We start from the raw sequence: 17,799 nt of genomic DNA on the forward strand, positions 1-17,799 counted from the left end.
TCCTGTTCATGCACATCTCTGAAATTCTTGACCCAAGAGAACTCGGCTGGTCGAAGAGCGTTGGTGACTGGCTAAAACTATTCGTGGGTGTGGTTTGGACGTGACTCTTTTTATTTACAATCGCGCATGCCAGCTGAGTTGTTACCTAGATTACTGTCATTAAAATGGATAACTTTGAAGCCCGTCTCTCAGAGATTGTGTGGAAGTATACTTTTTACATGATTTGCAACACAAACTCTACAAAGACAGCACGGCCACGACAAATGAGTGGAGAGAATTTTGAATTTTTAAAAGTGAAAGGGGTCGTTAAAGTTTAATAAAGCAAAGACTTGGCACAGCGCTAAAAGCGGCGGTCCATGGAGAGAAAAATCTGCATTATTGGCTTTACTTCTGGCTGAAACTACATTAAACACCGTGACATCACCGTAAACTAACTAATTTAAAAATTATGTCCCATGTAGTAATACAAAATGTTTGGCCAAATCGGCACTTGACTTTTGGTTTAGATTAGTGGATCTCAGCTGGTTTTGCTTAAAGAGCCAGATTTTACACTCCACATCAAGTGGTGACCCAACACAGTACCAAAATGTTTCATTGTACAAAGGTTAACAAATTTCCTAAAAATAAAAAAAAAAATCAAACGACACTGACATTTATTCATAATATTATGAGCTGTTTAGGCCCATCAATCTGTGCAATTATTAACATTTCAGGCTGAAAAGAAAATTTTAAAATCTTTGACTTTATTTTGCTCATTATGTCAATTTTATTATTTATATTTAATTGTTTTATTTTGTTTTATATTTATTTATATCATTAATTAAATTTAACATTGTTTTTTAGCATTGTCAGAACAGACCTGTGACCTACACAAATTTTGTATTTGCGAAACTCTGCAGTCTTTGACATCTTGCATATTGTACCATCTGTGCCACTTGCAGTCTGTGGCATTTGCATCCCCCTTGTAAATCTCCATTTAACCAGTATTGCCTAATTCTTAGTGGGTTTAAGTTAATGGAATCAAAACAACAGCAAACAACAGCATTAGACATGTTAACCTATGAGTCTCTTAATTCTAGACGAGCAACAAAAGCTGCTACTGTATTTATGTCACTGACCCTGACGTGTAATTAGCTGACTGTGTTGGGAAATGTAAGGCACACGTGGAGTGTAAGCAAAGTTTAGTGGTGGTGGTGAAGGGGGGTTCCAAACAGGAAGCATAGGGGCAAAATAAAGTCTGATTGAAGCATTTAAATGGTTGTTTGGAGTACATGGTAAACAGCTGTTCTGCTGCCAATGCCATGTGGCCCTTAACTGCCATCTGCCTGTGGGATCAAAAGCAGGCCTGGGTTATGTTTTATTCATTTTATTTAGATCATTCATTAGCATAGTTATCCACCATTAATAATTTAATTGAGAATGCCTTTTAAATTTGAATCAAATTCGTGAATTTCAACAGAGCGCAACAATCTGGTTCTGGAAGTAAAAATCCCATTCATTTATCCCATAGATGAATTGATTTTCAATGATAACTTATAAAACTTTAAAGACAGACCTTCCTTGAGCTACAAGATTGTTCATCAATGGGATATTTTTGAGTTGAAACCATCCGTCTGCGTTATCTACATTACCCATGTTACAGGATTTTATTAAAAGTCTATGGAAGAAAATTAATGGGAAAAGTACTTCCGGAACCCAGATGGATGAAACAGTGGGTGGGCACTGTTGCGCTTTATTGAGGTAGCAAACAGGATGCAGAATTAAATTTGAACATATGGAAGTATAATTTAATTTGGAGTTATATTGCTTCTCTGAGTCTAGTTTTTTAATAATGCAGTATGAATTGCCCATAAACATGTAATCTAAATGGACTCTTTGTCTGTCTCTGTCATCAGTTATCACTACTGCACTGATAAATCAACCTTTGGGTCAGCCATAGCTGAATATATCTCTGGTCCAAATACATTCTTATGGAGTCAGTTAAGTCACTGTGTTGCAAACTGCATTTTTTTTTTTTTACTCGAGTGCCTGTTGTCTCTCTCGCAGGTGGAGGCTGTAGGGAAGTATTTTCGGGAGCAGTTACTGCAGTCTCGTCACAGGGGGGCATTTGAACTGGCATACGTGGGCTTTGTTCGGCTCACTGAGATGCTCTGCAGGTAAGCCTTCTAAGCTTTGTTCCAAAAAACCTAATGCCTACCAAGCCTTAAATTGCTGCCTAGTTAGACAAATAGCTAGGTTTTGTACCAGAACTCTAGTATCTGTAGTATGGCACTGTGGAGGAGTACTTACTGACTTGTTAAGATGTGTTAATTAAAACCAAGAGATCGCAAACACCAGTTCGAGGAGATAAAACGTGACCATAAATGTTTTGTTGCCTTTTTACACTATTTCAGCCATGACAACTGTGTGAATAAATTGAAAGTGTTATAATGGATATGACAAGCTGGTCTTGGTTGACTTGATCTGCTTACACTGCTGCTGTTGCAGAGCAAGTACAAAAATTTGCTGCTGCTAGAAAATACACAGACATGCTGTAATGAACATGTCATTCATGCTGCTGCTGCACTATTAGACGTATATAAGACATGCTGCATCAGTCGTTTATAACATGTTGCTGCACCATTAGAAGATCCATACAGTCATCTTAAATCAGATCTAGACTAGTGGTTCTGGGATGGAGGAGGGTTTCAGAGTGAGCATTCTCGAAGTGCGCTGCAGTGAGACCGACTTTCTGCAAACAACTGAGACAATTTAAATGTTTTAGTTTTAGTATATACAATCCCTTTCCCCCAAAAATTGTTCCTACACAAGTGAAAGTTAGAATGTTGCTGTCCAGGTAGGCAGTGAAATTATAGTTTTTTTTTTCCTCAAAAAAAAAAAACAAAAAACATTTGAGTGTTCATTTTATGTTTCTTATTGTTTAAATTTTTTTGATAAATTAAACAAATGTTTTCAGCCAATCAGATTACTTTGGCAGGCTCAACTGTGGTATAATAATGATTTAAACATGCATATTGACTTTTCAGCAAGATAGCCCCCTTGTCATTCCTCAGTCACATTTTCCCACTTAAACCCGAACTGTTTTCAAACTGAAGTCTTTATTCAGAACAAGTGTGCATCTTAGTAAATCAGGGAGTCAGGAGTTAGGAAGGACAGCTCCACCAGAGCCCCTGATGTTGTGCTTGGCAGCCGTGTTTCATACCTGAATCAATCCAACCAACTCCCCTCCTCTTCATCCCTACCTCCTCTCAACTGCTGGGCTGCAAACCAGCGCTGCTCCTCAAGGATTAGCTACAAATAATCAGGAAGTTTGAAAATTGTTAACATCTGGAAATTTGAGATTTAATGATTTCTAAAATGTGGTCTCTGAGCAGAGGTTAAGCGCCACAAGCGTGACATGAATGGGACATTAGGTTTGTTCTGCTTTATAGTTGTTGAGGGAGCATCTTTAATGATCTGACTTTATTCCAGCACTCTGTTATGTTCAAAATTTCCTCTCCTACTTTCCAGCTCTTTGTGGTCTCATTTTGTTTGTTTATATCAAATGCATGCAATTGTTCGTTTGAGCTTAGATGACTGAGAAAACGAAAACCTACAATTATTCTTCAAGGTGCAGGCACGGATAAACACGCAAACACGTACACAATTTGGAGCTGCAGTCTTGTGGGTAGAGCATGTTTTCTGATACTTTGGCTACATTCAAACAGCAGCAGAATACGGTTGCTCTTTAGGATGTTAAATACGATTTTTGTAATCAAAGTTACTTCATTGAATGTTAAGGACTCTGAATAAAATTTTGAGAATGAATTCGGTTGATGGGCAGTATGAACAGAACTAGTTGCCTGTCAAGTCATTGACAAATGGCATGAGCCGCATCCTGTCAAGTAATAAAGCTGCCGTCGCACTACACTTTGAAACTTGAAGCGGAAGACCGAAAACATGAGCTCATGCGTACCAAAGTTCAAACTTGGAGAACTCTCACCTGCAGATTCAAATGACGAGAAGACCTCTGACTAACAGAAGATTGAAACATCACACTGACCTCTTGGTTTAATACAAAAAAAGAAATATTTCAAAGCTTTGTGTTTTTATTGTTGCAGAAAAGTGAGTACTTGGTATATTTTAACATTTTGAATAAAATCGTATTTCTTTTTTGTGATTTATTATTTACTAAATATACTGTAGAAGCCCCTGAGCATGACATCATATCCTGTCCGTTGCCGTGTCCAAAATAATTTCGCATCTTTGAAGCCTAGTGACTGCGGCTTAATGTTAGAACGCCACCTCTCTCAGGTTACTAAAAATGACAGAAATTAGTAGTATTGTGCATATTTAGCGAGACAACACTCTTGTTTTGTAGTGTTTAGGAAGAGCAAGAAGGAGAAAAGTAAACTGGAATGAACTGGACAGCTTTTCGCTGCATATTTAAAAGGTTGAAAGCAGTGAAAGTTACCCAAAATAGTTTGTTAAAAACAAAATAGAAAGACTTGATGTTTACTACTATTATGTCACTATGGTTACAGGCATTACTGAAAGCTATTGCAAATTAATGAAGTGGATCGACTCTGGTTACCTGTCTACACAGACATCCTCAGTATCTGAATATGCATACTGTACTTACCTACTATATAGTATGCCAAAAGCAGTATGTCAATTGAATAGTCAGTATTCATAAAACAGTAGGCGAGAAATACCCGAATACCAAGAAAATTGTTCTTTGTGGTTAAACTGTACTTGTTTAACAAAACCTGAGTAAATTTTTTAGCGAGTATTATTATTATGCCATATATTTGGGTCACCGAACAATACCCATGTTCCCAGATGAAGTGTGTCCAGGAATGTTTTCATTTTACTCACTTGCATACACAAAGAACGTATTTATTAAGTTTTTCCTCAAATGCAGTACATACTCCGATAGTACACAAATTTGGACACAGCTACTATTTGATCTACTTTTGTCTGATGTTGTATGAAGAACAGGACAACTTGAGAGTCACTATAGTCTGTAAATACAGTTGTCAATCCCAAATACTGATTGAGCTGTGGCGCTCAAGCTATTGATGTGAGTTCCAAGCTAATTGCTTGGTGCACATCATCATCGTTTGCATACTATCGGTTACTGTTGATGGGTTTATCAGACTAGGAATGGACGCAGTGAGTGCCTTTCGCACTTCGGGAAGCACCTTTGATGCCTGAGAATATACGCCACCCCTAACCTCTCAAAATAATCGACCATGCCTTTGACTGGTTTTTGTTTGATGCTGCCACTTTAGACCAGTCTACTTTTTTTGCATTAATTCTTTCAGGAAACCCCATATTATTCCCCGCCGGGCTTCTTCCACTTTTGCGGTGTATTGCTCTAAATTGACGGTGGCATTACTTACCGCCCGATTTAGTGTCCTTCGATAGGTTGAGAGTTAGAATCGCATGACCATCATGCCACGAGAGCATAAATACCCACTTGAGACGGTCTTATTGGTCTCTAGCATTAAGTTGGGTCCCCATGCTACAGTGGTCACTTACAATTATAACATAAAAATATATTTTTTTAAAAACAAACTAAAAAAATAACGAGTGCTCATACACATCAAACTAAAAATTAAAAATCAAAAATCCCTCTCCACTGCCCCTCCCCGAGAACTCTCCAAAAAAGCTAAATATCCACCCCACTTCCTATTAAACAAATCCCATTTTCCCAACCTTCTATAAATCGCCTCCTCAAATGCTGCCAACCCACCCATCTCCCCGCACCACTCCCGAAACTAGGGTGCCCCAGCCATCTTCCACCCCCTAAGAATGATTCGCCTGTCAACCATAACTCCGGCCAAGACCCAACCTTTCAAGTGGCTATCCCCAAAATTAATGACTGCCCATCACCCAAAATGCAGAGTCTGGGGCAAAATGAAAATTGTGTGTCCAAAATGTTACACATAAATCTCTGAATCTTCAACCAGAATTCTTGTATCTTAACACATCCCCAAAAAACATGGGTTGTGTCCCCGTCTTCTGATTGGCATCGCCAGCAGGTGGGTGTGTCTTTAAGACCAAGTCTATACAATCTAGAGGGTGTCCAATATAATCGATGCAAAATCTTAAATTGCATCAGGCGCACCATTAAATATCTAGATGTAAACTTTTTAGAATCCTAGCCCACACTCCCTCTCCAATACCAAGTTTAAAACTCTCCCATAATCTCTTGAGAGAAGTTGAAGCTCCGTCCCCCAGACTCTGAATTAGCTGGTAGTGATATACTGATGCCTCATGACCTTTTCCAAAATCAGTAATCACCAATTCTAGAGTATCTGCCCCTTTAGGTGGGTGTATGCTACTCCCAAAAATAATACAGAGCAGGTGGCACAGCTGTAAGTACCTAAAGAACTGATATATGGGAATCCTGAAATGTTGGACCAAATTTTCAAATGATCTCAACACTCCACTCTCATATATGTCACCGAGCATATTAACCTCCCTCACAATCCACTCTGACCAGCAGAAAGGGGACTTAATAATACGAAATTTTGGGTTTAGCCATATGCTCGAGGCAACATTTAAATAAATGTCCGAATTGAACACTCTGGACGCTTTTGTCCATACCGCGTGCAAATGCGAGATAATGGGGTGCGACTTAACTTCTACGGTTAGTTTGATAGAAAGGTTTTGCAGTGGCAAAATAGGGTTAGAACTTCTTGTTCGATGACAAACCAGAGAGGGGCTCTCTCAGGTGGAATCGACCAATGAGCCAAATGTCTGAGACCGAATGCATAATAATAAAACAAAATCTTGGGTAGGCCTAGCCCACCTTTGTCAATCGGCCTATGTAACTTATTGAAATGTAATCTGGGACGCTTACCATTCCAAATGAAGGACTTCACTATGCTATCAGATTGCTTGAAATAAGAGAGGGGGACATCTAAAGGGAGAGGCTGTAGCAGGTAGTTGAATTTTGGAATACAATTCATTTTAATAACATTAACCTTCCCAGACATAGATAAATGTAATGAAGCCCACCTGCCCACATTGCTCGAAAAAATTTTTATTAAGGGGTCAAAATTAACTCTAACTAAATCACACAAATTTGCTGGGAATAAAATGCCCAAATATTTAATGCCCTGTTTGGGCCACTGGAAAGCGCCCGGCTGAAAAGCCGTTACTGGGCAGTATGCTGTCAGAGCCAAAGCTTCGGATTTAGACAAATTGACTCTGTATCCTGAGAACTTAGAAAAGGAATTAATAATTCTGTGGAGGCAAGGCATAGCTCTAGTGGGGTCAGAGACAAATAATAAAATATAATCTGCGTAAAGCAAAAGCTTATGTGCCATACCGCCTGCCATCACCCTTGGAAAATCATCCTCCTGTCTTATTGCGGCTGCTAATATTCCAGGGCAAGACAGAACAATAATGGGGAAAGAGTAAAATAATCTGAATTTAATCCATTTGTTTATACCACCACTACCAGGTGTCTATAAAGTAACTTAATCCATCCAATAAAAGTCTTCCCGAACCCATATATTAACAACATCTTAAAAAGATAATGCCATTCTACCATATCAAATGCCTTTTCAGCGTCAAGTGTGATGGCAGCAACCGGAGTCTGATCATTCGCCACTGACCACATAATATTGATGAAATCCCCACCTTATGACATCTCTTATAGTATAAGAGGTTTCATAACTACTTAACTGATTAGCCAAAATGTTTGACAAAATTTTAATGTCTAGCTGGATCAGGGAAATTGGATGGTAACTCTTACACTCACTTGGATCTTTGTCCTTTTTAAGAATCAGACTGATCTGGGCTTGTGTCATGGTTGGTGGAAGCTTCCCATTCTTTAATGTTTCTGTATAATCTTCTAACAAAAGTAGAGCCAGTTCTGTAGCATAAGATCTAAAAAAAAAACTCAGCAGCAAAGCCATCTGGCCCGGAGCCTTGCCTGTAGACAAGGCCTTAATTACCTCATCAAGCTCCTCCAAGGTTATCTCAGAATCAAGAGAATTGTTTTCATCAGTTTAGTGAGTTCTAATGGTTCCACAAAGTTTCTTATATCTTCATCGGTGGACGAAAATGAGGAACTATAAAGATCAAGATAGAAATCTTTAAAAGCATTATTAATATCAACGGCTGAGGTAAATATTTCACCACCAGCAGATTTCACTGAGGGAATGGTAGAAAAGACTCTCTCTGCTTTATATATCTAGCCAAAAGTTTCCCTGCTTTGTCCCCTGACTCAAAGTATGATTGTCTTTGGATTGACTCCATCTTCCGCGACAAAATAGTATTATATCTGTATTTCAGTCGGGTCAATTCTCTGAGGCCATCAGACGACATTCGGCACTTCAGCTCTGCCTCGGGATTTTTAATATTCCCTTCCAACTCCACGAGTTCTCTTGCTTTGGATTTTTTGATGAATGAGGCATACTGTATGATCCAACCCCTAAGAACTGCCTTAAGTTCCTCCCAAGCCATGCCCACAGAGGATACTAAGGACCCGTTGGTCTCCATATAGACATTGATTTCAGCCTTTAACATTTGTTGGAAATCAGGATTTTTCAAAAGGGATACATTAAAGCGCCAACTATATTATTTATTTTTCTCCGTATGTGGCAACACCTCTAAACTCACCAGGGCGTGATCTGAGACTAAGATGTTTCCAATTGAGCAATCAACAACAGATGAAATGAGGGACTTAGATATCAAGAAAAAATCTATTCTAGAATAAATCTTATGGACTGATGAAAACAATTTATAGTCCCTCCCAGATGGGTTTAAAAGTCTCCAAACATCTGTAAGACCAAGATATTTACACATCCTGTGAAGCGTCAATGTTGCTCTGGGGGGCTTGCACACTTTTGCTTCACTATGATCAAGGACTGAGTCCATCAACAGATTAAGGTCTCCTCCCAATATTATATCATGAAGGGGGCCAACAATTTGCAGCATCCTTTCAAGATCAATAAAAAAGCCCTGATCATCAGCGTTAGGTGCGTAAATATTAGCCCAAATCAACCTTTGCCCCTGAATTTCTGCTAAAACAATAATGACTATCCCTAATTTATCTTTAATCTGTTTGAGACATTTGAATTGTAGATGTTTACTTATCAGTGTAATGACTCCCCTGCTCTTACTTGAGCCAGCACTAAAGAAAACATGTCCACCCCATATCTTCCCAAATTTTTCAGCTTCCTGCAGAGAAAAATGCATTTCTTGAAGAAACACTATATCAAATTTCTTACGTTTTAAGAAAAGAATTAAGCTTCATTTTATGGGGTGCCCCAAACCGTTCACATTCCACGTGGAGAGAGATAATCCACTCATTAACATTTGACATTCTGACACATAAAAAAAAAAAAGATTGTGTGTCAAAAATAAAGTAATAAAGACCACATTCCAACATTAGTGCAACAGTCAGACCCCGAACTTCCCCCAGAACCAAACAAACAGAAAAAAGAAAAACGTGTGCATTAACCCCACGCACGACAGCACCAACCGGCGTCCATCCCTCAAAAAGTCCATGTATGCCTGTGAGAGTCCCCGCGACAACTTTGCCGTTGAATTGCTCAAGTCCGGTGCTTCTATACAAATTCTGCGAGACAGAATTTTATAACAGAAAATAATATATAAAACAAACTCCAGCCAATAGGCAGAATAAGCACAAAGAACGTGAAGATTCATTCACAAAACTGTATCAAAGGTGTGTTCCTCCACAAAACAAATTCCAGCCGCTAGTGGAACCAGCACAAGAACCAGCACCTCGGTCAGTCAAACAAGTGTTCAGCCAATAGGAGGCATAAACAGAAAGAAAGAGCAGTTTCATCCACAACTGTCCCGAAGGAGTGTTACTCCACAAAACAAACTCCATCCGCTAGGCAGAACCAGCACAAAAAGAAACAAAACAGGCACCCAGTTTCCTCGTATGGTCAAGTATATATTCAGCGAGACAAGCTACTTGGGGTCAACGTGAGAAACACACTATGACTTCCTCAGTCCATCGATTTTATGAAAAACATAGGTTTTTGTGGGCATGTAAATATTTTGCGGCCATCTTTAGGATTCTCAATTTAGCCGGAAACGTCAGTGCAGAAGCGATCCTCCATCAATGCAAGAGTTCCTTGAAGGAGTGTTACTACACAAAACATGCTCCAGCCGCTAGACGGAATCAACACAAAAAGAAACAAAATGGCGCTCAGCTTCCTCAGACAGTCGAGTGTATGTACAGCGAGACAGCTCACTCGGGGCCCACATTGACTCTATGAAAGACAATGCTTGATGCGGGCATGTAAATACTTTGCGGACCTCCTTAGTATCTACTCTCAGTTTGGCCGGAAACATCAGTGCAAAAGCGATTTTCTGTTAATGTACGTTTCTTGCATTCCTTGAATCGATCACATTTCTCTCTTGTTGAATTTGCAAAGTCTGGGAACAAGAAAATGCTGTGATTTTTCCAAGAAAGCTTTCCTTTGCTCCTCGCCTTGTGCAACACAAGATATTTATCGGATGATCTCAGGAATTTGGCCAGAATTGATCAGGGCCTGTCTCCTTCAGCGGATCTCTGAGCCGGGGCCCTGTGAGCTCAATCGATTTTCAGCTTGTGGCCTGTTATGTCGAGCAGACTCGGGAAGAGCTTGTCCAGGAATTTCACCGTATCTCAGCCTTCCTCCTGCTCAGGAATTCCAACAATTCTGATGTTGTTTCGCCAGAAAATCCTCCAGTTTTTCCAAAACGCGTTGCAAGTCTATCTTGGTCGCTAGCGGATTAGCAGCTAATTCCCTCTCCAATGACTCCAGATAATCGATCCGTCTCTCCAACTCAGAGAATTTTGTTTCCATCACCTTAATCGATCGACGTATTACAGCAAGATCCTCTAAGTCTGCAACAACCTTCGTCAGCATCACAGACATGCTCGCCAGTTGCCACTGGATTTCTCCCGCTGCACTGTCCAAACCGAGTCCCTGTTCTGCAGGCCTGTCAGAAGTTTGAGCTTGAGCACGTAAGTGTCTTTTAATATCTCCAGAACCCGAGGATTTTGAATTCTTTGCCATGTTAACTTCAAAGAACAGATATGTAGCAGGGTGTATATAATCTCACCGGTTTATGACACAAAAATAACCAAACATTAACAAAGCCGACAATGCCAGGAATGTTGTATTGTGGATTAGAAGTAAGAATGAGACACCAGAGGCCAGAGGTGCAGTTGAATCAATCTATTTGTCTTAATTGAGCTTCACAGGCAGAGTGCAAAATCAAAGTGTTTCAGAAGAACTGAGCTTGGAGCTTTTTCTGTAACTATGTGTGTGCATATGTGTGTCTTATCTATGGTGTGTGTGTGTGTGTGTGTGTGTGTGTGTGTGTGTGTGTGTGTGTGTGTTCAGCCAAGAGCCTTGGGGGCCTTGACAGTTTCTGCTTCTGGTTATCTAGTGTCTGCTAGAGTCTGGCACTGTGTTTCTCCCACACATACCAACCCGTTTCACAGCAGTGAAAATACAGTCTAAGCACAGTATGTTTTACACAGTTCTATATAGAAAAATAGCATATACCACTTTATAGGAAAAATAGTATATACAACAGTCTGGAGAAAGAAAATCACATGGCCTCACCAGTAACCACTGAGCCTGTTATGAGGTGTTGATTGCGGGGCATTCAGCTGCTGCCTTTTTTAGGGTGGTATGTTCCCAAATGTGTTGTGTGTGTGTGTTTGTGTACCTGCCAATAGACTGATAAACCTGCCAGGCCGATAAATTATTGGGATCGACCGATAACTGGTATACCTGCCAATAGACTGGTATACCTGCCAGGCTGATTAATTGAATGCGATTTTTAGATTTTGGCGATTAACTGATAACTAATACACCTGCCAATGTACTGATACCTGCCAGGCCAATTAACTGACTGATATTTTGTGATTATTGGGATCTACCGATGATAACTGCTATATGTGCCAATGGACTGATATACCTGCCAGGCCAAAATATTGACCAATATTTTGAGATTATTGGGATCGACTGATAACTGGTATACCTGCCATTAGATTTATACACCTGCTAGGCCAATTAATTGAATGCCATTTTGAGATTATTGCGATCACCCGATAACTGATATAGTTGCCAGTGGACATAGTGTATGTACTTGTCAGGCTGATTTATTGACTGATATTTTGAGATTATTGGGATTGACCGATAACTGGTATACCTGCCAATGGACTGATACACCTGCCAGGCCAATTAATTGACCAATCTTTTGAGATTTTTTGGATCGGCCAATATCTGAGCCTGTTTGGCTAATAACAGGAACGATTTGTTCCAACAATTGTCAGCTCCAAAATCTACCTAAAATACAGCCTTGTCAATGGACAATGCATATGTTTTGTTTTCAAATATTAGTGATTATTTTGAGTAAATATTCTGTAAAATAAATGTTCATTTAAATCCATCTGTTTTGTGTACATCTTATTTGCTATTAATAAATGTAATTTAATCAGCATTATATTAGCTATTGGTATGGACCATTAAAAAAAACGGCCATTTAAAAAAAAAAACATATCAGTCGGCCACCAAAGGCTAGAGTATGGTGAGCTCATACGGACACGTTCGACACATGCGCACTACGACTGTTTTATGATACTCCTTTAGCACAGTCAACGGCATGCACATGAGCTTACAGTGCACAGAAATGTGGACTGTCCGCGTGTCTAGAAAAATAAGGCTGCACGTGGACAGTCCACGCATACTGTACCAATGACATAATTTGTGTCACAAGCACTGTGCGAAAGAGGTACCGGCATGCTGAAAAATCAAAGTATACTTTGGCCTTAACCCAGAAAACCTAAGCATTGTGGTGTCCACTCACATTTACTTCATAAAATGTAAAATAATAATAATAAATAATATTATTATAAAGTTTTTTATTAAGAAGAGTAACAATTTAGATAGTTGGTATGCTTCAGGATGTGTGCCAGTGTTTAGTCACGTATTAACAACTCTTTGACCAACCTAATAAGTAACATCACAGTCTTGTGAATAAGGTATCATCTGATAAATCCTTTTCCTGTTGCATTGGCTTCAATCACTTTCACAATCCAGGGTTAATAAGAACTAAACCTTTGGTTTAATACTTTAACCATTGTGTCTGACAGTGGCTCACAGTCCCACTGGATTAAGTTCTTTAGGATCAACAATAGAGTCAGCCACCTCTGGATTCTACAAAGACTGTTTTTAAACATGTATGTTTATCTTCAGTATTGTTCCACACAAGTATAACTTGGCTCTAGTCTGCCATTTATTCCTGTTGAGTGTGAACTAAAACTAAAATAAATTCTATTGTTAAAACTTTGCTTTGGGATCACATTTAGATCAAATTTAGTTTTCAGATTGCATAGAAACTAACAGTGAAACTGTTGACAAATGCGGAATAATATCATATTAGAGAACGTATCAGACTATAGGACACTGGGAACCACACAAACTTTGATGCCACAGTGCTGGGAGCTAATGCCATGTTCATATTTCCACAACAAGGAATTATGTGGGTTTGCCTCTAATCTGTGCCCTTTTAATCTGTGTGTGTGTGTGTGTGTGTGTGTGTGTGTGTGTGCGTGTGCGTGTGCGTGTGTGTATGCGTGTGTGTGTGTGTATATACGTGTGTGTTAGGAGTGGAAGTGCTACGCTCCAGCAGCTCCCAGCACACTGGCTGAAGGAAGTTCTTGAGGAGGTGAAGTGCAGCGACCCCTCCTCTAAGCTCTGCGCGACCCGCCGCAGTGCAGGAATACCTTTCTATATTCAGGTCAGTCCTTTGGGCCTTTACATATGATTCAAATTATTTACGTTCACATGAATCAAAGACTCACAGTCACACCAGTGGCCTAAACAAGCTAATTTATTCTATAATGGTGGTCCCCTCTCATGTTGAGATCACATGACCAGCAGAATACTACTCACTTTCTCAGTGCAAAAAAGCAAGGTTTAGAGATGCATAATTATAGTACGTACTATAGATATGGTAGATGTTATAGTGAAATACATCCATAGCATGCATATGTACACAAGATGTGCTGTGGTATATGCATTCTTTGATTTTAAAGATCCGACAGCAAGTAGAAAACTATAGCCTACTTAAAAAAATAATAATAATGGGACCCTTTTACTCTTGATGCATTGTGATACGCCACTCTTTTCCGGTAACTATAGATGTTTACGGTTGCCAAGCAAAGTTGCAGTTTTCATCAGGTTCCAAAAGAAATGATGATAATAATGTGATAAAATCCCTTTTTAGTTTAAATAATTTCATTTTGTTTTTTAAAACAACAAGCTCTTCCAGTGACAGCTTCATAAAGTATAATAAGTTATTTTAATTTAATGCATTGTGACATGCTGCTCGTGGCTGGTGTAGGCATAGTGTAACTTTAGGTTGTTTATGAAGCGGTTGCAACTTAATTTATTAAGAAAATAAAACAATATCCCTAAAGTCCCTTTAAGTTGTTTAAATATTTAATTCACTTGATTATCAAAAACCTACATTACTATGTGGTTGTGTAATATTTAAATAATTTTTGGTTAGAATTTCCAGCAAAAAATAACTATATTGTGATGTAAAGTTAACGTGATATTAAATTACTCATACCATAATATATATTTTGGTCATACCACCCACACCTAGTTGCAGTTTGGCAGCCTCTGAAGATTCCCACCACTAGCAATTAGTTTTATCAGTGTTATCTGAACATCTGTGGATCAGTAATTGATTTTTTTATGAAGTTTTTATGATGGACATCTTCCCCAGTGGGCGGCCCTCTGAGAGGTCAAAATAGCTGAATACTGAAGTCAAGGAAAAATGAGCTTTCAGATTTGGAACACAAGACAAAGAGAGGGATTTAGCAGAGAATAAGACAGGGAGAGGATGGATAAACTCAACACCTTGGCATGAATGTACATTCCTGTGGCATGTTCAGGAAAAGGTGGGCCTGCACTGCGAGTTCACGCACTTTGGTTCGTGGCTCACAGGGACAAAGAAGTTGAGAGAAAAATATAGTTAGATACTGCGAGTCATTTCCCTGTGTCATGCTGTCATTCACTGTCCCCCGTCTAAAAGGAATATTACAGGTTAAATACATGTTAAGCTCTGTCAACAGCATCCGTGGCATGCTTGTGATTACCACAGACCAATTTAACTCCTTTAGTTTGTAAAAATGCACATATAGAAGATTAACAGGCAAGCATGCAACACTGCAGATAAATATAAAAAATATGTAACCACAACACTAAAGCAGACAGTTTAACACAATATTTGACCTGACAGCAAACTTGCATCCTGTGTGCAAGCGGAGTAAAGCGCTCTTTCTCATTTCAAGAGCTCCTTACGAACCTTCTCTTTCTGAAGTTAAATTGAATCTTTCAACTTATGCCATGAGTGGCTATAAAAGTAAGCCTTGCATCTGTGCAAGGGTTCTACTAAGGGATGTGACGTAACTATCTGAAAAGCACTGTTTACATCAAAGTCCGCGCACATGAATTACATTGTATTAACACCTAATATAGAAGTCACTTCACCTAGAAAACTAGTTCCACCTCAAAAAGGCCAATGTATACAACTTCATAGCTCAAATAACAAACACGAACATACCGAAAAATCATCCAGATGCTTTAACAGATTTACAATCTTTACATTTCTGCTTTTAAACACTTCTACACTACTTATCTTGCCTAGTTATTACTGTTGTATCTTAACGTGTCTGTTATGTGAAGGCCCTGCTGTCATCTGAGCCCAAGTCCTCCAGCTGTAGACTTCTGAAAATGACCATGAGATCTCTGACAACATTGGCCATGCCCTCTGATGATGGAGCTACTGATAGCAGCACTGTGCCTCAGGTGGACACACACACACACACACACTCTCACAATCACTCTCACACTTGTTCTCCAAGAGGAAATTCAGTTTGGACTTATTAAGAGTAGTAGGCATTAAAATCTACCATTAGATCTGATCACTTATTGTTTGTTCGACATACAGGTCCACGCTCTGAATATCCTGCGGGCTCTGTATCGAGATACGCGTCTGGGAGAGAACATTGTGCCTTTTGTGTCAGAGGGCATGCAAGCTGCAATTCTGGGGTTCACCTCTCCTGTGTGGGCTGTAAGTGTCTGTTTTAGTCATATTACAAACCATCAACCTAATTAACAATCCCATTTTCTTATTTCTGTACCTCTCATTTTCTATGTCAGGTTCTTGACTAACCAAAAAGTACTATTAATTGTATTAAAGGGATAGTTCAACCAAAAATGAAAATTCTCTCATCATTTATTCACCCTCATGCCATCCCAGATGTGTATGACTTTCTAACTTCTGCTCAACACAAACGAATATTTTTAGAAGAATATCTCAGCTCTGTAGGTCCATATAATGCAGGTGAATGGTGGCCAGAACTTCGATTCTCCAAAAGTCACATAAAGGCAGTATGAAAGTGATCCATATGACTCCAGTGGTTAAATATATGTTTTCAGAAGCGATATGATTGGTGTGGGTGAGAAACCTTTCATAGCATGTAGAATATGAATTGGCCAAAAAAAATAAAAGAAATAAAAGAAGAAGAATGTGGAAGTGAAAGTGAAGATCTATAGTGAAAAAGCGATATGATAAGTGTGGGAGAGAAACAGATCGATATTTAAGTCCTTTTTCACTGTAAATCTTTACTTTCACTTCCACTTTTCAATCCAATGGCATTAAAGTACATTTGCATTTCACTGAAGCACCAGTTCTTTGACATTTTTGAGCTGTGGCAACCACCCGGTTGATGCAGGTTGGAGTCCAGTCTGCAAAGTATTCTGATAGCATTCCCTTCTCTCCCCAATTACTTCCTGCTACTTGTCACTGGATTTGTCCAGAAAAGCGGCAAAATATTAAGTACACATACAGCGACTTCAAAAAGGACAGTATTTGAACATTTAGCCACACTTGAAAATGTATGAAAGTCAGTGCATTAGATAATCAAATATCAAACCAAGTGACATTTCTTCAAGAAAGATAGCACAAGCACAGATTTTAAGCAAAACATTTCATATAAAGAAGTTAGGTTGGGGGGGTGGCGGCCTAGAGCAGTGTACTGTAACTCGTTCCTTGATGCTTGTCCCTCTCTCCTCTCATTCTCACATTGATTTGTTCACCGTTTTCCTTACGTGCACCGCTCTGTCTGGCAGTAACTGTTGCTAAGGTACTGACGGTTTAATAATTAAAGTGAATGAGAGCACAGGGGGACAGGAGCCGTACGTGCAGACACACACACAGCTGTGTGGTGGTCCTGGCCCATTGCCTTGGATTGCTCTCTTTGATCACCTCCACATGGGCAGCACGGCTCCCACAGGTCACCATGGCGACAACTCCAGGTCACATTCCTGCGCCCCCATACCTGTCCACCTCCCTTGCATCTCTTTCATATGTCTGTCCTCACTTCATTTTCTTATCAGTCCATTCTTTTTGAGTAATTTTTCCATACTTCAAGATGCCAGGGGATCTACTACTGTTCTTAGCCAGTTTTCATTCATGCATTATAGCGGAGCTCAAGCCACCAAGCTTTACTGTACAGTACAGTACAGTAAGCCTAATCCTTCCCAGAATGTAGTAGTCAGCCACGGGGAACTTGAAATGAGATTTACACTCAGCACTCACTCAGTTTTCTTGTAGCCTGTGTGGAATGTTTCTTAAGCCGATATAATAATATGATCAAAGTCATGAGACGGCAACATTTCGAATATAAACTTTGATTCGTCCAGCATTACTTTGGACACGAAATCTGGCTTCTTATGTTGCTCCTATGAC

The 17,799-nt window shown here is 39.4% G+C and overlaps 1 protein-coding gene across 3 annotated transcripts in view; it reads left to right on the forward strand.

Moving 5' to 3' along the window:
• Nucleotides 1-17,799, forward strand: part of LOC127412164 (thyroid adenoma-associated protein homolog) — a 128,706-nt gene that overhangs the window by 25,513 nt on the left and 85,394 nt on the right. For all 3 annotated transcript variants that reach the window (XM_051648306.1, XM_051648308.1, XM_051648307.1), the window contains exons 22-25: nt 2,047-2,156; nt 13,641-13,773; nt 15,732-15,854; nt 15,997-16,119. In XM_051648306.1, coding sequence (XP_051504266.1) covers nt 2,047-2,156; nt 13,641-13,773; nt 15,732-15,854; nt 15,997-16,119 — 489 coding nt within the window. The remainder of the gene's footprint in view (nt 1-2,046; nt 2,157-13,640; nt 13,774-15,731; nt 15,855-15,996; nt 16,120-17,799) is intronic.

This window comes from Myxocyprinus asiaticus, chromosome 21 (genome assembly GCF_019703515.2).
Source record: "Myxocyprinus asiaticus isolate MX2 ecotype Aquarium Trade chromosome 21, UBuf_Myxa_2, whole genome shotgun sequence".
NCBI classification, from domain to species: Eukaryota; Metazoa; Chordata; class Actinopteri; order Cypriniformes; family Catostomidae; genus Myxocyprinus; species Myxocyprinus asiaticus.